Raw genomic sequence first — 25,908 nt, 5'->3', positions numbered from 1 at the left:
CCAGCCTGGGCAACAGAGCGAGACTCCATGTCAAAATAAATAAATAAATAGAAATAAAATGTAAATTAAGCACTTGGGAGGGTGCACCGTAAGAACTGAATGGCTACTAGTTAACAAGCTCTCATGTGATTGCTAATATTGTTTGGATCCCATCCTAAATAAATCCAATGAACTCTGGAAATGGAAAAAAATTCCCTGGTTGAAAAGGCTGAGGGGTTATATTATCTGTTGCTGCATGACAAATTACCCTGAAATGGAACAGCTTAAACAGAAGCTTTTACATAGTGTTGCTTTGACAGACACGGAACCAAAACCGCTTGTGGTAATCCAGGCTCACCCCCACCTGCTCTGTGGTCAGGACACAGTGGCAACCACAAGTAGGTGGTCCAGGCAAATCTATTCATGTATGAAGAGAGTTGGGGGAAGGCTTCTCATGCCTTGCTCGGCTCAGCCAACCCCCTAGATAACAGCGGTTTCTCAAACTGTGGTCCCGGGATTATCTGCATCCTAATTTTACTTTTTTTTTTTTTTGAGATGAGACAGGGTCTCACTCTGTCGTCCAGGTTGGAGTGCAGTGGCACAGTCATAGCTCACTGCAGCCTCAAACTCCTGGGGTCAAACAATCCTCCCACCTCAGCCTCCCAAGGAGTAATTTAAAAATTTTTAATTTTGTGGAGATAGGATCTTGCTTTTTGCCTAGGTTGGTCCTTAACTCCTAGGCTCAAGTGGTCCTCCCGCCTTGGTCTCCCAGAGTGTTGGGATTACAGGCATGAACCACCGGGTCTGGCTGCATCCTAATTATATAGGGTTCTGTTTTTTAAAAATGCAGATTCCTGTGACCCACCACAGACTCAGAATTGGAACCATTGTGGGTAAGGCCTTGGAAACTGTTTTATTTAAAGAAGATTTTTAGGATAGTTTTAGATTTGTAGAAAAACTGCAATGACAGCAAAAAAAAATTCCCACATACCCCAGTTTCCCCTATGATTAACATCTTATATTAGAATGGTACATTTATTACCATGAATGAACCAGTATGGCACAATATTATTAACTAAACTTCATAGTTTATTTAGATTTCCTTAGTGTTTTTGTTTGTTTTGAGATGGAGTCTCACTCTGTCACCCAGGCTGTAGCACAGTGGCACAATCTCGGCTCACCACAACCTCCACCTCCTGGGTTCAAGCAATTCTGCTTCAGCCTCCCGAGTAGCTGGGACTATAGGCGCCCGCCACCAGGCCCAGCTAATGTTTGTATTTTTAGTAGAGACAGTGTTTCTCCATGTTAGCCAGGCTGGTCTGGAACTCCTGACCTCAGGTGATCCACCCGCCTCAGCCTCTCAAAGTGGTGGGATTACAGGTATGAGCCATCGCACCCGGCCAATTTCCTTGGTTTTTTAACTCAATGCCCTTCTGTTACAGGATCCCACTGAAGGTAAGACATTACATTTAGCAGTCATGTCTCCTTGGCTGTGATAGTTTCTCAGGCTTTCTTTGTTTTGATGACTTGACAGTGTTATTTGTTTGAGACGGAGTCTGCCTCTTGTCCCCCAGGCTGGAGTGCAGTGAGGCAATCTCCGCTCACTGCAACCTCCGCCTCCAGGGTACAAGTGATCCTCCTGCCTCAGCCTCCCAAGTAGCTGTGATTACAGGCATGCACCACCTCACCGGGCTAAGTTTTTTGTATTTTCAGTAGCGACGGGGTTTCCCCATGTTGGACAGGCTGGTCTCGAACTCCTGGCCTCAAGTGATCCTCCTGCCTTGGCCTCCCAAAGTACCAGGACTACAGGTGTGACACACTGCACCCACCAACAGTTTTGAGGAGTACTGGGCAAGTATTTTGGAGGATGTGGCTCAACTGGAATTTGTCTAGTGTTTTTTTCATGATTAGATTGAAAGATCCCAGAAGTAAAGAGCCATTTTAATCACATGACTTATCAATGTTGAGGTTAACCTCAATCACCTAGATGTCAATGTCAGGTTTCTCCACTGTAAATTTAGTCTTTTTCTCCCCTTTCTTGTACCCTCTTCTTTGAAAGGAAGTCACTATGCACAGTCCATACTTACAGAATGGGGAGGTATCCTTCACATTCTTGAGAGCAGAGTATCTACACAGATTATTTGGAATTCTTCTGCACAAACTATTTGTCTATTCTCCCCCCTTTATTTATTTGTTCTATATTCATCTATATGACCATAGGCTCATGGATACTTTATGTTTGGGATTATAATCCAATACTACTTTATTTTGATGCTCAAATTGTTCCAGCTTTGGCCATTGGGAGTTCTTTCAGTTGGCTCCTTTGGCATACCCCCTAATTTTGTGTGTGAGCACACGTGTGGAATACTTCCTTCCTTTCTGGCACTACAAAGTTATACTGAGGTGAGCTATGATTGTGCTGCTGCACTCCAGCCTGGGCGACAGACCGAGACCCTGTCTCCAAAACCAACAACCCAAAGAGTGAGACCCTGTCTCAGAAACCAGCAACTCAATTTCCTGGGACAGCAGGAGGTGTGTTTGAGCCTGAACTTTTTTTTTTTAGAGACAGAGTCTTGCTATGTTGCCCAAGGCGGGACTTGAACTAGACTCAAACTCCTGGGCCCAAGCGATCCTCCCGCCTCCCGAGTAGCTGGGATTATAGGCACGAGATACCGCGCCCATCTTCGAATCTGAATTTTTTTTTTAACACGCTCTCTTCAGCTATTTTTTTTTTTTTTTATTCTGAGACTAAGTCTCACTCTGTCGCCCAGGCTGGAGTGCAGTGGCACGATCTCGGCCCACTGCAACCTCCACCTCCCCGGTTCAAGCGATTCTCCTCTCTCAGCCTCCTCAGTAGCTGGGATTACAGGAGTGTGCCACCACACCCGGTTAATATTTGTATTTTAGTAGAGCGGGGTTTCGCCATGTTGGCCGGGCTGGTCTCAAACTCATGACCTCAAGTGATCCGCCCGCCTCGGCCTCCCAAAGTGCTGGGATTACAGGCGTAAGCCACCGTGCCCGGCCCTCTTCAGCTATTTTTTATGAAACCAGAGTTAGAGAACCTCTTAAGTTTTTGTTTGCAGTCTCTCTTCACCGGTCTCCCCAAAGCAGTTCCAGTACTGGCCGGCAGAGGGAGCAAGAAAAAGCAGAACGGTTTCCTTTTCCCACAAACGCCTTTCCAAGTGAAGAAACGGGCGAGACCAGCCGCGGGGGCGGGACTAAGCTCTGCGCAGAACTGTCAAACCCGGGCGTGGGCTCGGAGCTGTCACGTGAGTGTCTGCGGTCAGCTGACTGTGCCAGAGTTCCGCGGGGAGGGCGAGGGGGGGGGACCCCCCGCCCCAGCGCGAGCCGAGGGCTCCTGCTGATTGGTGGAGGAGGATCCAGCGGCAACACCGTGGGGCGGGGCCTCGGCGGTGGGTACTGCCATTGCCTTCCGCAGGGTCACGTGGGAGGTGAGGTACAGAGCGCTGGGGAGAGAGTGGAGCGCCGTTCGCCGGTATGTGCGCATGCGTTGAGGTCTCTTGACGCCGATTGGGGGGTCACGAGTCACGGGCGGCGTGCGGCGGCTGGTGGGGGCGTGTCCGGCGGAGCGGGCGCGGCGTTACGAGGCCGCTGGTTGGCCAGCGCTAGTCACGTGGTTCCGGGCCGCAAGCGACGCGCGCCGGTGCGACGTCAACGCAGCCGGGCGAGTTTTACCGATCTGTGTTCCGCGGCCCGGCCGCGGCTGAGTCTTCCCAGGGTCAGGGTCGGGCGCTTTGCTGAGTCCCTTTGTGGCCGCCATGGACAATTCCGGGAAGGAAGCGGAGGCGATGGCGCTGTTGGCCGAGGCGGAGCGCAAAGTGAAGAACTCGCAGTCCTTCTTCTCTGGCCTCTTTGGGTGAGAACCGGGCTGAGGGGTCGGCCGGGACCTAGGCTGAGAGGACGAAGGAGTCACGCTCGGAGGTGGCGGGTTAGGGCACGCAGAGCTCGGGCCGAGGGGACGGAGAGGAACCTGCAATAAGGTGACATGGCCTGAGGCGGCAGAGGGGACGCAGGCTGAGGGCCAAGAGCCTGGGCCGGGGCAACACGGTTTGAGGAGAGACGGTCTGACATGGCGGAAGGGATTTGGGCTGAGGACACACGGACCGAGGCGACACTATCTTGAGGCGAGGAAGGGGACCCAGGCCGAAGACAGGCCAGCGGGCGGGGGAGAACCTGGACCGAGGGAGTACGTCCTGAAGCCTTGGAGGGGACCGGCCTGGGGGGACGGAGGGAGTCCGGGAGAGAAGCCAGGTCCAGAGGCTTTTCGGAGCTCTAGGGGAGTCTGTTTGAAGGCTCTCAGGCGGCAGTGATGGGGCCTGGGGCTGAGGACGCCTGCCCGAGGGACTGACCTTTTCAACCCCTGGGGCAGTGGATTTGCGTGGGCCCTGGGCGGTGAGGGTGAAGGCTGAAGGGGGCTGACACCAGGCAGAGGGGCTCAGGGCTAGATGATCCTAGGAGCGGTGAGCCGCGTCTGAAGTGTGGGGGGTGCATGGGGTGAGTACGGCCCTGGTTAGCAGTGACTAGTTTAAGGACAGCTGAGCGGAGGAACCCGGGATGATGGAGTCAAGACTGTGGAGGTCTCAGCACTTTGGGAGGCCGAGGTGGGCAGATCATCTGAGGCCGGGAGTTCGAGACCAGCCTGGACAACATGGTGAAACCCCGTCTCTACTAAAAATACAAGTTAGCTGGGCCTGGTGGCGGGTACCTGTAATCCCAGCTACTCGGGAGGCTGGGGCAGGAGAATCACTTGAACCCAGGAGGCGGAGGTTGCAGTGAGCCGAGATCGAGCCACTGCACTACAGCCTGGGGGACAGAGTGAGACTCTGTCTCAAAAAAAAAAAAGAAAGAAAGAAAAAAGCCTGAGGAGGCCTGGGTTGAGGCTGGGGACTCCTGGGTGGGGGAATGCGTGGTGGTGGCTTGGCCAAGGAGATGGAGGGATAACAGGGAGAGACAGGGGGACTGAGAGAACCAAAACGGGGGATCGAATTCCTGCTGTGTGATCCTCGAGTAATAGGGATGACAGAGACATGCTGAGAAGAGGGATGGGAAAAGGCCTGGGAGACAGAACTAACGCATATGACGTGGCATAAAACTCACGTTAGCTCCTAAAAGCTGACACGACCATCCTGTGATAAATTGTAGTGGCTTAGAAGTGCCAAGAGCCCAGGTTTGAAATGTAGCTCTGCCACTTAGTTCATGACTTTGGGTAAATTGTTTAGTCTCCTTGCTAAAGGAGATCACAAATCAAACCTACCTCCCATTTGCTATGAGTGTTAGAATTGAGCCTGGCGTGGAGTTACATCTCTGAGAGTATTAGCTGTTGTTAATGTGACTTCCAGAAGGAAACAGGTTCGGAGCGTGCAGAGAGCTGATGGGGTTCAAGGTGGACGCCCGAGCGGAGAGGTCCGGGAGGGGTCAGGAGAGGGAGAGACTGAGAAACATGAGTGTGCTAAGAGGAGCTGAAAGGGAACAGAAAAGGGATCCACGAAGACTTAGTAGGGTTGAGAGGAGCATGAGGCTCTGGGCAGAGGAAGGAGAAGGGAGTTTGGCAGGGGGCGGTGGTGTGGGGGGTGGTGGGATCTGTGCTGATGGGAGGACCCGAAAGGGTCAAGGGGAGGTCGTGGAAACTGAGAGGAGACCTGGGAAAGGACTAGTGGGCTTGTAGAGAGAACAGTGTGTGGTGGCCACTCAGAAGCAGAGCCTGGGGACGGTGGTGGGACTGGGAACATCTGCAGAAGGCTGGAGAAGGGGGTTTGGGAGGAGGGCCTGGGGATGGGAAGAGACTGTGGTAGGAGCCTGGCAGAGGCTGGTAAGACACGAAGGAGAGGGATCTTTCCAAGAGAGGAAGGAACAGGAAAAGGGCTCTGGGCCACGCCCCTTGTTTGAGGTTGGATAATGTTTAGCAAAAGAACTTGAAGAACATGATGGCGAATTGCCTGGTGTGGAGAAACATCCGGGGCTGATGGGCTGGATTGATTAGGTGAAAAATGTTTTATTTTAGAGGCTGCGAGGAGAGAGAGGGTGTGTGTGTGTTTCTTTTTCTTCACAAGGGGAGAAGTTCAAGTGCTGTGTTTGGGGGTGGGGCCACGAGTTGGGTTTTTGGTGATAGTTTTCCTGGGTGGCTCTGGGTGTCTGGTCCCTTTGGCCCAGGGATTAGTGGGCTGTTGGACTATGTGCTTGGAGGGAGCAGCTAAGTCAGCCCCAAGGCATTTGCTACCTGGTTGGGAAGGCAGGATGAACAGCAAACACCAATAAAGTGGAATTACCTACTGTAAGGAGGGGCTCAATGATGTCATTCCTGTGACTGTCTGAGCTCAGAGGAAGCAGCGTGAACCAGGGGGAGGTCTTGGTGAGGAGTGAGCTGGGCCCCAAGGAACCCCAGGACTTGCTGGGGAGTGGGCCGGGGAGGGTGCTCTAGGCAGCAGGGATGGTGCAACAGAGATCTACCGTGACGGGAGGTTCTGCCTGGAAAGACAGGGAACTGAGATCCAGAGGGATCAGAAATGGCTTCCTAGGGGAGAGGCCGCAACCCTGGGGGGATGAACATGAGTTCTGGGGTGCTCTCTGGCAGGGAGCAGCACTCCAGGCAGGGATTATTATGGAGCATGCCTTAGGAAGATGGAACACAGGGAGTTCCACGTTAGCCCATAAAGGTGGAAGTGGCAGGTGAGGCCAGACAAGGAAGGTCTGGTGAGCAAGGGCTGGGCCTGGAGGAGGCACTGAAGAGCTCCGAGGAGGCTAAGGGAGGCCCATCCTGGCGAGCTCCTGTTTGCCTTCTAGAAAGGACTGCAGCAGCTGGTGTGGGGGAGAGTGACAGCAGGAGGCTGTTGCAGTGCCGGTAATACTAGCAGATGCTGGTTATTAAGTGCTCGCTCTGACTCAGACCCTGGCCTGGGCCAGGCTCAACCTGCTGATGGATGGTATGGATTTAGTCCTTACAAAATCCCCGTGGAGGTAGAGAAACCTGGGGGCTTAGAGAAGTTGACTTATTTGCCCAGCCCCACAGTAAGTGGGAGAAGTGGCATTCAAACCCAGTTCTGTGTGATTCCAGAGCCTTCTCACTTAGCCCCTTTGCTGTGCTACCACGGTAGTTTCTCCTCAAGGATCATGACCATCGCTGGGCACTACATTTAGGAAGGATGTTGGCAAACTAGGTGTGTTGGAGAGCTGCCACCCTCTTAACTGTCCTCCCATGGCTGTTTTCTCCAAATATGTGAAAAAAAGAGCTGGTGTGTTCATCTCAGTTCCTTCCAGCTCCCAGAGGAGCTGACCTGGTGCTGTGGGAGTATGAGTGAGGTTAGGGCAGAGGGCAGGGAGGATGGGAGGCTGGCCTGACCGGAGCTTGTGTGCCTGGGAGCTGGGAGCACAGCCAGAGGCCAGCTTGGGAGGACCTGCTTGGCGGGCGGGAATCACTCAGGCACCTCCTCCTCTCTGATCTGGGTTTGCTTGTGTTCAACATTTCATAACCCACCTTTATTCAAGGTCCTTGGTAGCTGCCGGGACTGGAGAAGGGAGCGTTGGGGCTCAGCTTGTCCTTGGTGCCTCTCCCTTCCCCTTTGGGAACCCCAGCAATGACAGCATCCCACATTGAGGGGCCTCTGCCCCTGTGAAAGGGCAAGTCAGAGAGCCCTCACCTGGGACGCAAGGCGGTGGGTGTCTGTGCTGTCGCCTGCCTTGGTGCTCAGATGCCACCCTTGCTCTTCATTATTTCTGGGCTGCCAGACGCTAGGGGGCTTTGATGCACCAGCAGCCACTGAAGGCGACAGCACCAGCCAGTTAGGAGAAGCTCAAAGCCATACCTGTTCCTCCCCTTGGTGATGGGGGCGCAGCTCAAACTTCTGCTCTGGAAGCAAAAAGACGGAGACTTCCTAACTACAGCACAGTGAGCCAGCAGCAGAAGGGGATGGCTGAGTCCAGGCACACTAGTTCCTCCTCCCTGCTGCGTGTCTCCTGGGGAATCCAGAGTGCTTGCTGTGCCCTTTGGGGATCGTGCAGGTTCTGAATGGCGGCTCTGTTCCCTGGGGCTTTTCCTCATCCCTGATGTTTCCCAGCCACCTCCCCTGTCCCCCAAATAGCCAAAATAAAAACTTCCTTCCTCTTGGATACAAACGTGTAGAGGGAGTTTCTTCATCTGTGAAATGAAAATCATGGTAACTGTTTCCTCAGGTGGTTTTAAGGATAAATGAGACGATGTGTGGGAAGTGGTGGGAGCACGTTGCCTGGCTCTGCTAATGTTTATTAAGGGCTCACTGTCATCTTTATTAGTAGGTATTGTCATTGGAAGTTGAGCTAGAAGTGCTGGAGAAATAGGTGGCAGAGGGTGTTCTGTATACAAACAGTGCATTCCTAAGATCAGATCTTGACAAATCAGTTCCTGTTTGAACTACCTGTAGGCAATAACGGCGGTACCCTGGGAGGGCCAGCTTGTCTGTACAGGGCCTGCCCAGGGCCTTGGCTGAGACTGGTGTGGGCATGAGCTTCCAGATTTCTCTCCAGACCGCCTTCCTCTGCAGAGCGTGCAGAAACCCCGGCGCCATTTCCAGTGGGCACCCTGGTGAATCACAGTGCCCTGCCAGCTGCCAAGATCCACAACTGAAAACTTGGCATCTCTTGCCCAGTCTCAGAGTGGAGTCTTTCCTGAGGGCACACAAGGTTTCTGGGGAATCCGAGAGTTCCTGGCTTTCCTGATGGATAGGACTTTGCTGCCTGGCCATACAAACATTTCCGTCTCCTTTTTGGGATGGGGCTACTGAGAGGCAAGGGTCTTTGAGAACACCTTTTAAGAAGAAGGAAGTACATTCGCCCTTAGTCTGTGGTGAAATGTAATCCCGTTGGGGTGCAGGAGGGCATCCGTATAAGAAAATAAGAAACAGGGCGCCTGCCAGGCTGTGTGCCGTGTGGCAGGTGAGATCCTGGCTCTGAGCTTATCATCTCGAAGGGCCGTGGGCCTGTATGTATTTTGAGCATTGTGCAGTAAGGGGTGGGGCATAGGAGGCCAGGACTCTGGAAGCCGAAGGAGGAGCATTACTTAGCTAACCTGGGGTGGAGATGAAGCCCATGCTGCTATTCTGAAGTAGGGAAGCGTGCCTGGAATCGGTCCTCTGCGGGGCCTGATGAGAGGGATGCTCTCGTTTACTGAACGCCCGTGGTGTGGCCAGCTCTCTGCTGGGCACGCCGTGGGGTGCTGCCTGCAAGATTGCTCGTGCTTCAGCAGCCCTGCAAGGTGTGGAGTCTTATGCCTACTTACACATAAGGAAACGCAGGCTGGCACACGATGAGCTGGCCCTGAGGCCAGGCCTGTCTGACTACTGTCAGCATTTATTTTATTTTATTTTATTTATTTTATTTTATTTTATTTTATTTTATTTTATTTTATTTTATTTTTACCACCACAAGAAACTCTCTAGAATTCCCATTCCTGGGTGGCAGGCACCCCTTTGAGCGTATTTCTCTTCCTTTGTATAATAGCAACCATTGAGCACCTTTTCCATTCTGCGCTCTGTGCCAAGTATTGACTATGTGTCATTTCTAATCCTCACAAAGACTCCTCCCAGGCCAGATTCATTGTCTCCATTTTATTTCATTTTTCATTTTTTGAGAGACAGGGTCTTGTTCTGTTGCCCAGGCTGGAGGGCAGTGGCGCAATCGTAGCTCATTGCAGTCTCAACCTCCTGAGCTCAAGTGATCCTCTCACCTCAGCTTCCCAAGTAGCTGGGACTGTAGGCGTATGCCACCATGCCTGGCTAATTTTTAGTAGAATTGGGGTCTCACTGTGTTGCCCAGGCTGGTCTCAAACTCTTGAGATCAAGCAACCCTCCTGCTTCGGCCTCCCAAAGCCCTGGGATTGTAGGTGTGAGCCACTGTGGCCAGACATGCTGCCATTTTGTAGATAAAGAATGGAATCTCAGTACTTTGGGAAGCAGAGGCAGGAGGATTGCTTGAGCCCAGGAGTTCGAGACCAGTGTAGGCAACACAGGGAGACCCCATCTCTTATTTAAAAAAAAAAAAAGCCTCGGGGATAACTAGCCCCAGGTCGAACACTTAGCAAAGTACCTGAAACGGACTTCAGCCCAGGTCTCACCACCCCAAAGTCATTCTCTTTCTACCCCTTGTCTTTGCCCAGTCAGGCATGTCACAAGAGGGTCCTGTGGCGATTTCAGAGCTGGGCAGTTAGCCTGTGACACTTTATTCTTTCACCGTTGTTAACTGGGGCTTGTGGAGAGATGGGAAAGCAGAGCTGGGCTCAGGCCCTGCCCTGCAGGAACTCATACTCTGCTTGGTCAGGCAAGGCCCACTGCAGAGTGGCGGGAGGCAGCTGGTGGTTTCCCGCTTCCAGGTGATACTGGTGGCGGTGCCTTCAGGATGCTGAGCCTCTGGCAGCTCCCAGCTCCAGTGCAGTCAGTGGACTAGCAGGGCTGGTGGCCCCTGGCTCCCTGTGCCAGGGTGGACCCTGCACCACAGGCAGCCTTAACTTTTTCTGACGTTCCTTCTGCCTGTTGGCTTGTTTCTGGCAGGCTCGGTAGGGGGCTGGCTTAATTCATACTCCTTTGCCTAGAGGATGCTCCGCGCAGCTCCAGCAGAGAGCAGCCTCTGCTCGTGAGATGAGGGAAGCCTAGGCAGTACAGGCTCCCTGGCTTCTTTAATCTAGAGGAGGGGTGGGGGCAGCAGGGACCTTGTCCTCCCTCCTCATTTTCCCAAGGAGCCTTGGGCATGGGGAAGGAAGCCTTCCTGATCACTGAGTGAGAGGCAAGGGCAGGACTGGATCCCCAGGGCCCCAGTCCTCTTTCCAAGCCCTGCTGCTTCCTGGCAGGGTAAGCTTGGACAAGCCCTCCGCCCTCTCTGAGCCCCAGCTTCCTCGCCTGTAAAGCAAGGACAGCACCCAAAGGGCTCTCGTGAGGAGCTGTGGGCTCCTTCCAGGGGAGTGCCTGGGAGGCAGGGAACGCCATGCGCCAGCCGTGATTAAGGCACATGGTCTCGAGAGCCGTGCAGGAGGTGGGCTTACAGGGAAGACACAGGCATGTGACGGGCCCTAGGACACCTTCCCCACTGAGGGTGCTGACTGGAGACTTGGGACAGTGGGCCTTAAGTCTGAGGAGGAAACCGTAGGCCTGTGGCTGTGGCTTCCACAGAGGCAAGAGAGATAGAGTGAGTCCAGGACCCGAAATGGGGGCCTGACTTTGTCCACCCTGCCTCGTGAGGTCCTTCGGGAGCTGCAGGTGGTGGGTCTCAGGGCATGGTGTATTTCTGGCAGCCAGGAAGTGCCTGGTGGATGGAGGAAGGAAGGAGGGGGCTAAGACTCTGCCCTGCACAACCCCCTGGCCCAGGTCCCATCGGGCATCTGTGTATTCCTGGCAGTGCCCAGCCTTCCATATGGCAGTCGCTGAGGTTGGTGGCTGTGTTTGGGAGACCTGAGACTCCTTCCTCCGCCTTGGAGGGGGAGAGAGCAAAGCTGAGCGGGTAATTATAGACAGCCCTGCATCAGGCAGCCCAAACCAGTTCCCTCTATTCCCGGAGTGGCTCAGAGCCGTGGGATGGGAGGAGTGAAGCAGAGGCAGCTTGGGGGAGGTCAGTGGGGGAGGGACAGTCAGCTGTCACATGCGCTGCCGCCCAGGCCCTCAGGAGAGGAGGCCCAGCTAGATTTTCCTTTCGTGTACTGTTGTTATCTCCTGGCACGTAATAAATGCTCGGATACCTGTTCCCCAGGTGAATAAATGTGTATGTGAATGGCTTCTTCAGGATCTTCCACTGGAACCTAGGCACGTCACTTTCCCCCTTTGGGGACTTCACTCCCATTTCTAAAAGAAGAGGATGGGACCCTGGAGATCTGTCATCCCCTGGCCATGGTAATGGGCAAGACCGTGGGGTGCAGGGGAAGAAGGAGGCAAGCCTGGGGCCTGAGCAGGTGTTAATCCCTCTGGCCTTTCCACCCCACAGAATCATTGACCCCGTGCAGGGTTGGCTGTGCTTAGCCTGGGATCATAGAGTTTCAGCCCGGGCAGCTGGTAGGCTTTGTGTCCGTCCTGTGTCTGCTCTGTCCCACTGAGCTGAAATAAACCCGGCTGGGGCTGACTCTGCTCATTGTTGATTGCCCGCTGTGGGCCGCTCAGTGACGTGGGTCATTTCTGCTCATCCAGGGTCTGTGCTTTTTCAGAGAGTGCATGGAGCTGGATAGGACTTAGTCACACTCAAAAAGAAGGGAAGGCTGAGCTGGGAGACCTGTGGGGTGGGCAGACCTGTGATTAAGGTCTGAAAATATCCCTTTAAGAGAACATTCCAGAGAAGGTCCTTCTGAGGGTTTTTTGCAGCCAGGCCCCAAAGGACCCTTCAGGATTCTCAGCCAGAAGGTTTTGAAAGTTTCTTACCTCTCCAAGGCCAGGAATGGGTTCTAAAGAAGTCATTCCAGGCTGGGCATGGTGGCTCATGCCTGTAATCCCAGCACTTTGGGAGGCCGAGGCGAGTGGACCACTTGAGGTCAGGAGTTCGAGACCAGCCTGGCCAACATGGTGAAACCCTGTCTCTACTAATAATACAAAAATTAGTAGGGTGTGATGGCACACATCTGTAATCCCAGCTACTCAGGAGGCTGAGGCAGGAGAATTGCTTGAACCCGGGAGTTGGAGGTTGCAGTAAGCTGAGATCGTGCCACTGTACTCCAGCCTGGGCGACAAGAGCGAAACTCCATCTCAAAAAAAAAAAAAAGAAGTCACTCCAAACAAGGCCCAAGGTGTGTTGGGCTGGCTGAGGTGAGGTAGGTGAGGGAAGACATAGTGCAGCAGGGCAAGTGCGGGAAGAACACATTGCTCAGGGCCACTTCCCAGGGACAGCAGAGGGTAGGGGACAGCATCAGCACAGCCCCAGAAGGCAGAGGGTAGGCTTTTCATCTGACAAGATGACAGAGAGGATAGGAATAAATAGATTATTTACCTGGTGTGATGTGGATTCAGGAGGCCAGGATCCCTGGCCCAACCAGCCCGCCCACCGTGGGGGCATTTATTTGCCTGCTGACATTGCCAGGCCTGGCCGCTGATCTGATCGCTGGTGGCTGCTTTCCAGGTAGTCGGTCTCAGTCAATTTTTCCTTCTCAAACTCACCTGATCAGCTGAATTACCTGGGCCCCCCAAACCCCAATTGTTAAAAATCTCATTTGCAGGCCCCATCCAGACCCTACTGAGCGAATCCCAAAGTGTGTGGCTATGGGACTCTGGTTTGATGAAATGAGCACTTCATGTGGCTGAAAGGGATGGGCAGGTTGGACACACTGAATCCGCAGTGCAGAGGGAAGGAATGCTCACATCCCAGCTCCCAAAATTACCTTTGAGCCCCTCCACAGCTGGGGTTGGTGTGGACAAGTTTCCAGGTATAATGTTGGGCCAGTTGACACAGGGTGTGGGATGGGATGGTGAGGATGATTTGAATGGGAAAGTACCCACTCCTCACTTTTCTCTTCCTTAAAAATAAACTAAACACTAGTTATGCCAGTGAAGAGAGGCCCTGAAATCCATTTGGTGGGACTCCAGAGTGTGTGGATTTTATTCTACTGATTATGTGGATATTGGGAGTTTGAGCAGTTACAGAGACTACAGACCTCGCGGGCTAAGCCTGGTTGTATTATTAAGGGCAGAAGAATGCAGTGGGACTTATGGGTTTGAGGTACTAATGAGGTCCCCCAAGTCAAGAGGAGGCTCATTATGTACATATGGAGGTCAAGAAGCCAGAGTGAAGCTGCCCAAACAGGGTACCCTTTATGTTTTCAAATTCCTGTCTATCTCCCAGTGTATCCCTACTGTTGGACAATAAGTTTTTGGGGGGTTTTGCTGTTTTAAATAATGCTATGCTGAACATCCTTGTAACTTTTCTGATTAGTTTTTTTAGGATAAATTGCTAGAGATGTAATTCATTGCTGGACCACAGGGCCAAATATAAATCCTAATACTTAAAAATAGGTGTGTGTGTGTGTCTGTGTATGTGTATATGTATAGATATATACACACATATATACACATACACATACATATATACACATGTGTATATATGTACACGTGTGTGTATATATGTATATATATTTTTTTCTCGAAAAGATGTACAAACAGTTAAAAAAAAATTCAGACAGTACAAATACGGGATGCCCAGTGAATAAGTCTGCCTCCCACACCTGGCCCTCCTTCTGCAGGCTTCACCTTAAGAGAAAAATGCTGTTACTAGGTTTTTGTGTATTTGCCCAGAAATATCCTATGTTTATATAAACATGTATGTTTCTATTCTTTTCACTCTCTTTCTCTTTTTTTTTTTTTTTTTTTTTTTTTGAGACAAGGTCTGGCTCTGTCGTCGTCCAGGCTGGAGTTCAATGGTGTGATCTTGGCTTACTGCAACCTCTGCCTCCCAGGCTCAAGTGATCCTCCCACATCAGCCTCTCTAGTAGCTAGGACTACAGGCATGCGCCATCACACCCTGCTAATTTTTTGTATTTTTTGTAGAGTTGGGGTTTTGCCGTGTGGCCCAGGCTGGTCTCGAACTCTTGAGCTCAAGCAATCCGCCAACCTTGGCCTCCCAAAGTGTTGGGATTACAGGAGCCATGAACCACCACACCCAGCCCACCCTCTTTTTTTTAAACACAAATGGGAACATCTTATATCTACACTTTAAAATAGTGCTTCCCATTTCTTTGTATGGCTGTGTGATATATATGCCCAGTCCTGAGCTGGTAATGACACACTCCAGGGCTGCAAGGTCTTTATTGAGCAACCACAGAGTGCAAGGCACAGGATTAAGGCTGCCTCTGCGAAAGCAACACGATGTCTTAAACTGGGCTAGTCCCCCAGAATGCTTTGCAGTCTCCCGGGGAAAGGGGATTTGTAGCGCGCCTGGGACCCAGTGGGCCCCTAGTATCCCAGGCAGGAAGTAGAAGAGGCTGTCAGACCCTGGGGTTGTGGTGGGGTCAGGAACTCTTCGCCCCACTACCCCAGCAAGCACCCAGTATCTACCCCAGTACTCCCGGAGGGAGCTGGTCTGCCCGAAGTGAGTGTGCCATTGTATGCAGGGGCGGGGGCCACAGACTCAAGAGGCCTGGGGGAAGCTGGCTTCACAGGTGAAGGGTGAGGGGTAGGGGCACGTCTGTACCCGGCACTGGAGCAGAATGCTTGCTTTCTCCTGGATAGCCGACTAGATTGTCTCCTTTTTTTCTTTCCTTTTTCCCCAGAGGCTCATCCAAAATAGAGGAAGCATGCGAAATCTACGCCAGAGCAGCAAACATGTTCAAAATGGCCAAAAACTGGAGTGGTATGTCATCTCCGCTAGAGCTCCTCCAAGGTGCTCTCCTCCTCCCTCAGCTTCCACTCACACAGGCCTGCCCGAGAGGTTGGCCTTGAGGGCCCCTTCTCTTTTTATGCCCTCTCCGGCATCGGAAAGCCACTGGCCTGCTCTCTTGTTTTGTGCCTGCTGGGTTACTTTATACTCTGGGTCATGGGGCCTTGGTGAAAGGACAGAGAGAATGGGAATAAATAGATTATTAGACCTAGATAAACCCATGTGGATTGATGAGCTCTTAGAGTCCTCCTTAAATTCAGAACTTCAGGTTTCCTGGTAACTTCCTTAGTGCTTCCATCAGTGTCTAAATTCTAGGCTGGGGGAGGATGTTCAGGTGATTCCAATAACAACGTGAATCATGGCTGCTGTTTGTTGAGTCCTAAGTGCTCATCATTTAATTGCGTTAGCACAGCAGCCCTAAGGGTCAGTCTATAAATATCCCTATTTTACAGATTTGGAAACTGAGGCTTGGCTTAGTCTCTTGCCCAGGATGCCAGAACTAGTAAGTGACAGAACCAAGATTCAGAAACCAAGGTTCTGACTGCAGAGCCTGAGTGTTTAACCTGCCCCAGTGAGGCAGGATAGCTTCACAGAGGAGAGGGGTGGGGAGGAGCCCCTCGGGCTCAGGGAGGCTGGAGATCTGTTTGGAGCTCCCTGCAGGCCCAAGAAGTCCAACAAGCCAGTGTGTTGAGCCCTTTCAAGGCTCATTTCATCATACATCTTTCATGTCACCAAGATTGAATTAAGGAAATACGGCAAGAGATCCAGTGTTTGAATGCAGGGAGGAACTTCTGACTGTGGAGGAGAGGGAACCTGGTGGTGGGACCATGGAGGCAGGGTGCAGAGGTGCACAATAAAATTGATTATCATCGTTTTTGAGAATGTTGTTGGTTTCCCCAAAATTCAAAGAGTTATTCCTGAGTTTTCACAAAATACGTTGTGAATAAAGCCAAATGTTTTTTGTATTTTTATGCTCCCAAACTTAGAAAATTCCTCTAGAGAAAAAAAGCTTATTTTTTAATTACATAGGTGTTGCTTTTCCCCTAAAATTTGTTACCTCTGCCCCCAAACTCTTCAAAGAAAAGCCCTAGGCCATTTCCCCCCGGTAATATCCCCTTTTCTTGAATTTTTTTTTTTTTTTTTTTTTTTGAGACAGTCTTGCTCTGTTGCCAGGCTGGAGTGCAGTGGCGCGATCTTGGCTCACTGCAACCTCCGCCTCCCTGGTTCAAGTGATTCTCCTGCCTCAGCCTCTTGACTAGCTGGGATTACAGGCACGTGCCACTACGCCCAGCTTATTTTTGTATTTTTAGTAGAGACAGAGTTTTACCATGTTGTCCAGGATGGTCTCCATCTCCTGATCTCGTGATCCGCCCACCTCGGCCTCCCAAAGTGCTGGGATTACAGGCATGAGCCACCACGCCTGGCCGTAATTTTATACTCAAATTTGGAACTCTTGAAAATAATGAAATCATATAGTGAAAACCCGGAAGGCTTTGTCTCTTCTGCTGCTCAAAACTTAAGAGGATAGGGCCAGGCCTCCTGGTCCTCTTCCAGCTTAGAAACTCTGACTCAGATTCAGCTGGAGGAGAATGAAGGAGAGAAGCCTCAGAGCTGAGCTGGAGGTGGTCAGCTGCACGAGGAGGAGGAGAGACGCTGCTGCCTCCCAAACGTCAGTTAGGAGATGTGTGGGCAGAATGGCTTGGGACCCACAGAAGCTGACCGTGTGCAGATGAGCACAGGATGGATGAGGCTTCAGGCGCGGTCTCTTCTGCCCTCCGCCCATGGGCACTGGTCTGCATGTATTCATTCTTGCTGTCCACATCCTGTTTCCCTCTCTGGACATGCAGCTCCTGGAGGGAGCCGGCTCTGTGTTGTCCGACCCCAACTCCATGAGCCTCACAATTCATGCAAGTGCCTTGTCCATGGGGATCTGCAGTGAAGGGAACAGAATGTGAACAGAGGCAGAGGAGTTGGGAGAATCAGGAAGAGCTTTGGGGAGCTGTGGAAAAAGAAACAGGACTTGGAAAGGGGAGTAGATGGGAAGATGTTATGTGGTTTAATCTCAGTTGCCCCTTGCTTCCCAAAATACCCCTCCGAAGCCACCCCATGATTTCAGCCTGTACTCTGCCTTCTAGTGGTGGTTCTGGGCCCTGTGCTTCGAGGCTCCCCTGGGGAGGACTGCCCAGGCCGGGAGGTGCAGGAGGCCACCTCACTCTGTTTTATATCCTTTCCAACTCAGCTCTGTCTGCCTTCTCCTTGGATCTTTAGAAGTGGTGGCCCTGGAAATGCTGGCATAGCTGGGATTAGGGACATGGTGTTTTACCTGGGCTTACCCTGGCTCTCTTTCCATATACCTGGGGCTCAGGGCCTTCCCCCGAGGCAGCTTCCTGCCGCCCTCAGAGACTGTCAGGTGGGCCACCAGGAGCCTCAGCGCAGGAGCCAGCAGACCTGAGTTCTAGGCCTCGGTCTGGGCTCGCTCAGGTCACCCTCGTCCTATCTTGGGGACTCTTTCCGCATTCTCGAGAGCCCGACCCACCTCCCAGGGCAGTGTCTCTGTGGCTTCATAAAGTGTGGAGCCCCACTGAGGCCGGGACTGCCCTTCTCTTCTGTTCTAGCTGCTGGAAACGCGTTCTGCCAGGCTGCACAGCTGCACCTGCAGCTCCAGAGCAAGCACGACGCAGCCACCTGCTTTGTGGACGCTGGCAACGCATTCAAGAAAGCCGACCCCCAAGGTGAGGGCCTCTGCGGGCCACACGGGCTGGCTGTCCGGAGCGCCATCCTAGCACCCTGCATTGATTCCTCAGGTTTCCTGGCGGCTCTGGTTTTTCCAGTGGCCGACATGTGATAATAGGCTGGCAGGGGCGTGCCTGAGGCAGAGTGAGCGTTGACTTTAGAACTGGCTCCCTTCCTTCCAGTTGGCATTCGCGCCCTGCTCAAGTCTCCGCCCCCCTATCTACCGTGTCGGTGGTGTCGGTGCAGCTGATCACCCCTTCCCAATCCCGGAGCATTTGGGAGTGGGAGTTCCATTGCAGACCCACCGCCTGCCGGGGAGAGAGGAAAATCTGTTCTGTTGTCAGAATTAACATGCAGAAGGGAGCAGTGTGGGGGGCGGGGAGGATTCTGAGACCAGCCAGGTAGGAGTTGCTGCCGAAAAAGGAGCGGAAATTAGCCCAACCTGGCTTCCCTACATCCTGGGGAGGAATTAGAGAGAACAGAGCCCGAGATGTAGTTGCCAGAGAACAAATTACTTAAAATGAGAGCGTGCTAGGGACAGAAACCCAGTTTGGGGCTGACTCATGGTGAGAAAACAGTTTTGTCCCCCTGGGTGCCTCCCGAAGAGGAGGTCCAGCCCAGTGTTTGCTTGCATGTGGCGGGAATTTTAATTTATTTTTTAAAATGTTGGTGCCAGGTACAGGTTGCTAATTAGAAAGCACAGGCAGTTTTTAAAAATGACCATCTATTGTCACTGTCATCTCAGGGGAATGGAAAATATATGAATCTTTAAAAAATAAAAAGCAGCTATATAATCTTGGAATAAAAGCCTGTCCTTCCCAAGAGAAGACAGGTTTGCAGCAGTGCAGGGAGCTTCCTCCATGGATCAGCGAGCACTGGTTCACATGGCGTGTTTGAGAACTGCTGGCATACCCCTTTGTCGTGATCTGACGTGTTAGTTCCCAGATGAGGATGAATTTGTGTTGACCAGTAGCTCTTCTCTGTCCTTAGACTGACCAGTTGCTCCTCACCAGCTGGGCATCTCATGCGTTGGCCTCAGTGGTCACATGGTGGGGCTCAGGCCTGGCAAGAGGCCGAGGAGCAGCCTTGTAACTGGGTGGGCCATGGGGCTTGCCTGGCTGGTAGCACTGGGCCACAGCAGGCTGCGTGGTTGATGCAGTGATGACCCAGGGAGACCCTGGGTTGGTTTTAAGCTTGACTCACCACACGGAGTCTCCATGCCTTCCATTAAACTGCCCCGCCAAGCCTTTCCTTCTGCTCCCTGGGAAACTGGTTGGCCTAGAGGTGCTGTCTTAGCATCTGTGACGTTCAGCTGCTGCCCCATCTGGAGTGACTGGAAGGACACTCTGGGGCAGCACTGAGCACCAGGCTGCCGAACAGTGAGTGCCATTTGCTCTTTCAGCAGACCCCTCACTTCCTGCAGACAGGCCCTGCCTGGCAGTGGGATATGGTGGGGTCCCTCCCCTGCTTTTGAGCTGAGCTTTTCTAGCTCTCCAGCGAGACTCTGCAGGGTGTGGGCCTGGAGTCTGGATGTGGCCCCTCCCTGGCCTTAGGAAGCTCAGAAGGTGGCTGAGGACTCCGACCGGTAGGAAAGTATAAAGATGATGCTACATCCAGGGCACAGAGGCCAACTTGCACAGAGCTGAGGCTGGGGGGGGTGAATTTGGCTATGGGAGATCTTTCAGGGAAGAAAGGGGGCAGTTCTGAAAGGAGAGCCTCACCTGGGTAGAGCTGAGAGCAGGTGCCATGTTCAGAGCCCTGGGGACGTGGTGTTGAGCAGGGAGGGGTGTTAGTGCAGCTTCCAGAGCTACAGCCTAAAGATACGCACCCCAGCCATGACTCTCAGTGGGGCAAGGGGCACATTGGCATCAAGGGCAGCGGCTGCTTTGTGTCTGAGGCTAGTCAGGCCTCACACAAGGCCAGGTGCAGTGGCTCATGCCTGTAATTTCAGTGCTTTGGGAGGCTGAGGCAGGAGGATCGCTCAAGCCCAGGAGTTCAAGACCAGTCTGGACAACATAGTGAGATCCTGTCCCCAAAAAAAAGCCTCACAGAGAATGTCATGTAGCAACTGTGTGTGGCTCAGCAGCGCAGGCGGTGGGTGGTCTGGGAGGACCCTGCCTCCCCTGTGATCCTGGGCAAGTCAGTCTTTTGGGCCTCTGTTTCCTCGTCTGTTAAAGCAGAGACTGCTGTGAGATGATGCAGTCATGCCCAGCGCGGCACCTGGTGTGTGATAAACTTCCAGTCAGGACACCCTTGGCTTTCATCAGTCCAGGGGCCCCTGCCTGCCCTGGGCTCCCCACAGCCTCTGCCCTTGGCCGGGTGCCTTGTGAGACAGCGCTGGAGGCCCGATTTGGAACCTTGCCTGGCTTCCCCAAGCAGGTGGCCGGTGCCCTGGGGCCGTCCTCATCACTGGTCTCCTCAGCAGCCTAGAAGGCCTCTGTCTTGGGTCAGCACTTCTAGGGCTTCCTCCAGGACTCCCTCCAGAAGGACCTGCCCCCAAGTGGCAGCTGGAGTGTGCCTAGGCCCGACTGGGCTCCCGAATTCCTCTCCCTCTGCAGAGGGTGGCCTGCTGCCACCTTGGTGGCTCTGGGTGGGGAAGGGTGATGCTCATATGTGTTATTGGTTCCTCAGTTACCCAACCATGGCTGCTGCTCAGGGCAGACTCGGGCCAGCGAGGCCTCTTCCCAGGCCTGCCTGATAGTTGGGGGTGGGGGCAGTGTGTGTACCTAGGGCAGGGAAGCGACCCGGCCCCTGCTTGTCCCCCACTTCCTCCCCAGCTGCCATTTACTGGGTTTCTACTGTGTACCAGATGTTTGGCATCTTTTAACCCATTTGATTTCTTTGTGCATTCTGTGATTTGCCCCCATTTTACTAAGGAGGAGATGACCAAGTGTAACCAGGAAGGGCTTCAGAGACGCAGAAGTCAGGCTGGGCGTCGCTGGTAGGAGTGACTGCGGGGATGGGCGGTGGCCTGGGCCATAGCTCCCCAACTTGGGCTGTATTGCTCTGAGCCCCTTTCCAGCCCTCTGTGGGTGGGTACAGGAGGGGCCAGGCCACAGAACTGGGTGTTGCTCTGCCTGTCCGAGTGCACAAGGCCTGGTGACCTGAGATAAGAGTAGCAGTCATGAGTGTGTCAGAAGCTCGTCCAGGAGCCAGCTGTCCCAGGTGTCTGCTGGTGGCCCGCCGCTTTCCAGACATGGAGGGGACTTAACCCCGTGAGTCCATGTTGCTGCCTGGGGGGTAAGCTGTCTCCCTGCTGCTACTGCAAGGACTGTGCCATGCTGACGGCGGGTGCTCCAGAGCCAGTGCCAGCAGGCCCAGGTGGCAGCTGCAGATCTCACTGCTCACTGCGGAGCAGCAGCCTTTGCCGCCTCAGCCCACAGGGTGCCAGGTTGGTGTCCTGGGTGTTCTGGCCAGGAGAGTGAACCAGTGAGCAGCCCGGGGCCTCCATGTGGAGACTGCAGCCAGGTGGGGCGGGGCAAGGCGGGCCTCTCACCTCACTCCAGCTGCTGCTCTCCTCCGCAGCGTGGCCCGGCTTAGCCGTTGCTTCTGGGTCTGCCGATTACAGGATGTATGTGTCTTCAAACTGCCGGATTTAGGTTGTGTTCTCTCCCCTTCCTCCTCATCTGCCCCCTTTTTGCCACCGTTTCCACTGTCTGCTGCCACAGTCTCCGTCTGTCAGCCCTAGAACCTGGACTGAGTGCTGTACCTTCTCTCAGTCCCTTTTAGATCCCCAGAGGTCTTTCTGAATTGGACAAAACCTACAGACCCCACTCCCCAGAGGAGTGCTTATGGACCCCACTGTTTACATGTCAGAAGGAGGGGTTGGACTCCCTGAAAGCCCAGCCACAGACCTGAGACAAAGAGCCTCTGTCCAGATGCCTCCCCACGGAGGGAGTTTGGAGTCCCATCCAGACCGTGAGCCCCTTGAGAGGAGCCCAGCCCCGGCGCTTCTTGGTAGCACCCTCTTCTCAGGCGAACATGGCCTGGGTGACCATGGAGACCCCCACGGTGACCAGGAACTTTCAGATGCCCAGGCTGAAGCTCAGAGCCCATGCCCTGTGGCCTGTCCAAGCTCCCTGCCTTTCCCTCTCCCCAACCCAGGCCTCCCTCCCCACAACACCCCTGTCCTCCTGAGATGTGCTAAAATGGTGTTCTTAAAAAATACCCCCTGAGAGCTCATTTCTGTCTGCTAGAAAATGCCTCCCACTCATGCTTTTCTCTCTCCTCCAAATAACTTGTCAAAAAAAAGCCTTTCCCAAATTTAAAATCTTGCAAGAGATAGTACAACAAAGGTAGCCCAGTTCTTCCTCAGTGCCATCCTGGTGTGTTCAGGTTTTTTGGCAAAACCTTTGAGGAGCTGGTGGGTGGCAGGACTAGGTTAAAGGGACTGAGCAGAGGGCTCCCGACTGCTGAGCTACGAGGAAGAGGGGGCAGTGGAGAGCACACTGAGGGCTCAGTGTTGATGACATCCAGCCTCCTCGTGCCAGAGGTCCAGGTCCTCCTGGTGCAGGAACAGAAGCTGCTCAGGATCCTGCAGAGATGGTGGCAGAGCCCAGGTAGAACCTGGCACCCCTGTTGCCTCCAAGACCACCTGAGATGCTGGCTTGGCCGCCTCCCATGCCTCCTTCCCCTTTGCCAGCAGCTCAGTCCTTCAAGAGCAGGGCCTTGGCAGGTCTGTCTTAAAACACCCGTGGGAGTCTGGCCATCATCCTGGGCTAGCACTGCTGTGCCCTGTCCCTGGGGTTGTGGGAAGCTGGTAGCATCCTGGCAGCCCGAGGAGAGAAGGGCTCCCCCAGAAGCATGTGCCCAGCAAGTCACAGTCTGCAGAGTCAGCCCTCTCACCAGATTTCCTGGGGCTCAGGGATTCCGTCCCCTTCTTCCCAGCCCCTTGAGAGTGTGTGGCAGCGCTGGCAGCTCTGAGTGCCTATTGATCTCTCTGCTGGCAGCCAGGTGCGCCTGCGTCCGCCTCCTCTCCTCGGCTTCTGCTGAAACGACTTCACTTTCTCATGTCTCCTCCCACCTCCCTTTCTCTCCAGAGGCCATTAACTGTTTGATGCGAGCAATCGAGATCTACACAGACATGGTAAGGGCTGCTTGCTTGTCCTGACACCCCCGGGTCCCACTGCATTGCCCCAGCCTTGCGTCCCCTCTTTCAGCACCCCCAGCACTGTTCTTATTCTGCGGCCAAACCACTTGGGGAGGGGGAAGTGGGAGCTGGGGGGATTAGGTCACCTGAGCTGGCCTGGGCTGGCTGGGTCTTCACCCAGCTCCCCACCAGCCTGACGGCCCCCTCACTCCACAGGCAGTCATGGTTTTCATTCATAGAACTTAGGTTATTGAGCTGGGCAGGGTGGCTCATGCCTGTAATCCTGGCATGTTGGGAGGCTGAGGTGGGAGGATCTTTTGGGCACAGGAGTTCGAGACCAGCCTGGGCAACATAGCAAGACCTCCTCTCTACAACAAATTAGCCTGGTGTAGTGGCATGCACCTGGGGTCCTAGTTCTTGGGAGGTTGAGGCAGGAAAATCGCTTGAGTCCAGGAAGTTGAGGCTGCAGTGAGCTGTGATCACACCACTGCACTCCAGCATAGGTGACAAAACAAGACCCTGTCTCAAAACAAAAAAAGAAATTAGGTTACTGGAGAGTGTGTGTCCGGCACTTCCCCTTGCCCAGCCTTCCTGCAAGTGTCACATTTGATAAGCATCTTGTAGCAGGCCACAGGGATAGGCAGAGCCCACAGGAGGCTCAGCACCTGCCCTGCCCCCAGGGCGTGTTGCCAACGACAGATGCAGACCAGATGGGCAGCTGCCAACTGGAGCCAGAGTGAAGGGTCCCACCCAGGCCGGGGCTCCTGTCAGTGCTTTCTCTCTCTCTTTTTTTTTGTTTTTTTTTTTGTTTTTTTTTGAGACACAGTCTCTGTCTCATCCAGGCTGGAGTTCAGTGGCGTGATCTCCACTCACTGCAACCTCTGCCTCCCAGGTTCAAGCGATTCTCGTGCCCTAGCCTCTCGAGTAGCTGGGATTACAGGCGTGTGCTACCATGCCTGGCTAATTTTTGTATTTTCAGTAGAGATGTGGTTTCACCATGTTGGCCAGGCTGGTCTCAGACTCCTGACCTCAAGTGATCCACCTGCCTTGGCCTCCCAAAGTGCTGGGATTACAGGCATGAGCCACCGTGCCTGGCCAGCTCCTTTTTGCCTCTCTGCTCGCCCTGTCTGTCTCAGCCCTCCAACCCCAGGCAGGGACACGAGCCCTACCCCTTGCGTTCAGGGCAGTGCTGCAGGGATGACTGTGATTAGAACAATAATAGCAGCTGCCATTTATTAGGCCAGACACTGCAGGGTGGTTTAATCCACAACCCTGTGAGGTTGGCATTATTGTCATCCCCATTCCTTAGTGGAGGAGAGGGGCTCAGACAAGTGACATGATTTGCCCAGGGACATGCGGCTACAAGCAGGAGTCACTGAGACCCGAAACAAGGTCTGGCTGAGCCCAGGGCCTTGCCCTTTCCTACTGCCCTCAGCAAGGGGGTGGCGTTGGACCAGCCCCTGGTGCAGAGCAGTTAGGCAAGCGCCTGGACACTGGGTGGAGGCGGATGGAAGGTGCGAGGCCCCTTGGAACCTGAGGTCTCCCTGGGGAGCTCTGGGTGTGCCTGGGGGAGGCTGACAGATAGGTGTTGGCCTGGGGGCAGAGCTGGTACTCTTGGGCAGAGGTCTCAAGCCCTCCCTCCCATCCTGGTTTCTCCAGAGCCTTTTGCCAAGTGGCTCTGGACTGGTCCTTCCGCCTCTCTGGCTGTTATCAGAGGCTTCCTAAGGGCCAGGGCCTTGGCCAAGTGCTCGTGCTCACATCCTCTCTGGTGTCACACCATCTGTGCCCTCGTGGATGGGATGGAATTAGGCTAAGGCCCTGGAGTGGCTTGTCCAAGGTCACCCGCTCAGCCCAGCACGTATAGCCAGGCCTCTAGTGCTGGGGCCCTCCCTTCTCACTCCTGTGTTCCCCCACCTCTCGGTCTTCTTCACACCTCAGGTCGTCTTCATACCTCCTCACAGGCGGGGCTGAGGGGTGGGAACTTGAAGGGTCATAGGTCAGCAGGCAGGCACGCAGGAGGTCATGAGTCGCAGGCAGCCCCTTCCTGTGTCCCCTCCAGGGCCGATTCACGATTGCGGCCAAGCACCACATCTCCATTGCTGAGATCTATGAGACGGAGTTGGTGGACATCGAGAAGGTGAGTGGCAGCAGGGCCCTGCATGGGCTGGCAGCCAGGACCAGTGCTGCTCTCTCTTCTTCCCACCAGGGGAGTCCTCTGGTGTCTGAGTGCCGAGAAGGGGGCATGGGGCGCCGGCAGAGCTTGGAGAATGGGGTCTGGCTGTGTCCCAGGCAGGCAGGGCGGAGGGTGTGGAAGCTTCACGGAGGCCTCCTCTCCCTTCCCTGCCCTCCCCTGGAACCCATCCCCCGTGTCTCCCCAGGCCATTGCCCACTACGAGCAGTCCGCAGACTACTACAAAGGCGAGGAGTCCAACAGGTAGCCCCCTTCCTGCCTGCCCCAGCCCCGCAGGGACCGCCACCACTTCCCCTCACTACTCCTCCCCACACAGCTCAGCCAACAAGTGTCTGCTGAAGGTGGCTGGTTATGCTGCGCTGCTGGAGCAGTATCAGAAGGCCATTGACATCTACGAACAGGTGGGGACAGGTGGGGATGGCGGCTTCCACCCTGCCCCCTCTCAGGGCCTGTGCCTCCTCCTAAGCCCCGGCACCTTGTTCTGGAACCACCCCTCCCCCGGCTCACCCTCTGCCTCTCCCCCGACATCCCTTGCCATGTCATCCCCCAACCCTGTCTTCAGCCTGGCTGAATGTTCTCCACCTACGACTCC

At 53.9% G+C, this 25,908-nt stretch overlaps 1 protein-coding gene across 2 annotated transcripts in view; it reads left to right on the top strand.

Moving 5' to 3' along the window:
- The first annotated feature begins 2,583 nt into the window (after window positions 1–2,583).
- NAPA (NSF attachment protein alpha) overlaps window positions 2,584–25,908 on the top strand; it is a 28,446-nt gene continuing 5,121 nt past the window's right edge. Inside the window, exons 1-7 of one of the 2 annotated variants that reach the window (XM_003814109.5) lie at window positions 2,584–3,856; window positions 15,197–15,276; window positions 17,919–18,035; window positions 23,076–23,122; window positions 25,185–25,262; window positions 25,504–25,559; window positions 25,633–25,717. In XM_003814109.5, coding sequence (XP_003814157.1) covers window positions 3,759–3,856; window positions 15,197–15,276; window positions 17,919–18,035; window positions 23,076–23,122; window positions 25,185–25,262; window positions 25,504–25,559; window positions 25,633–25,717 — 561 coding nt within the window. In that variant the 5' untranslated portion in view covers window positions 2,584–3,758. Of the gene's footprint in view, window positions 3,857–15,196; window positions 15,277–17,918; window positions 18,036–22,985; window positions 23,123–25,184; window positions 25,263–25,503; window positions 25,560–25,632; window positions 25,718–25,908 lie in introns of both variants that reach the window. The other variant, XM_034944831.3, reaches the window with a different exon arrangement.

The sequence above is a fragment of the Pan paniscus genome, chromosome 20 (genome assembly GCF_029289425.2).
Source record: "Pan paniscus chromosome 20, NHGRI_mPanPan1-v2.0_pri, whole genome shotgun sequence".
Lineage (NCBI taxonomy): Eukaryota > Metazoa > Chordata > Mammalia > Primates > Hominidae > Pan > Pan paniscus.
Note: the sequence above shows the minus strand (reverse complement) of the source record. Positions and strands in the feature narration are given on the sequence as shown.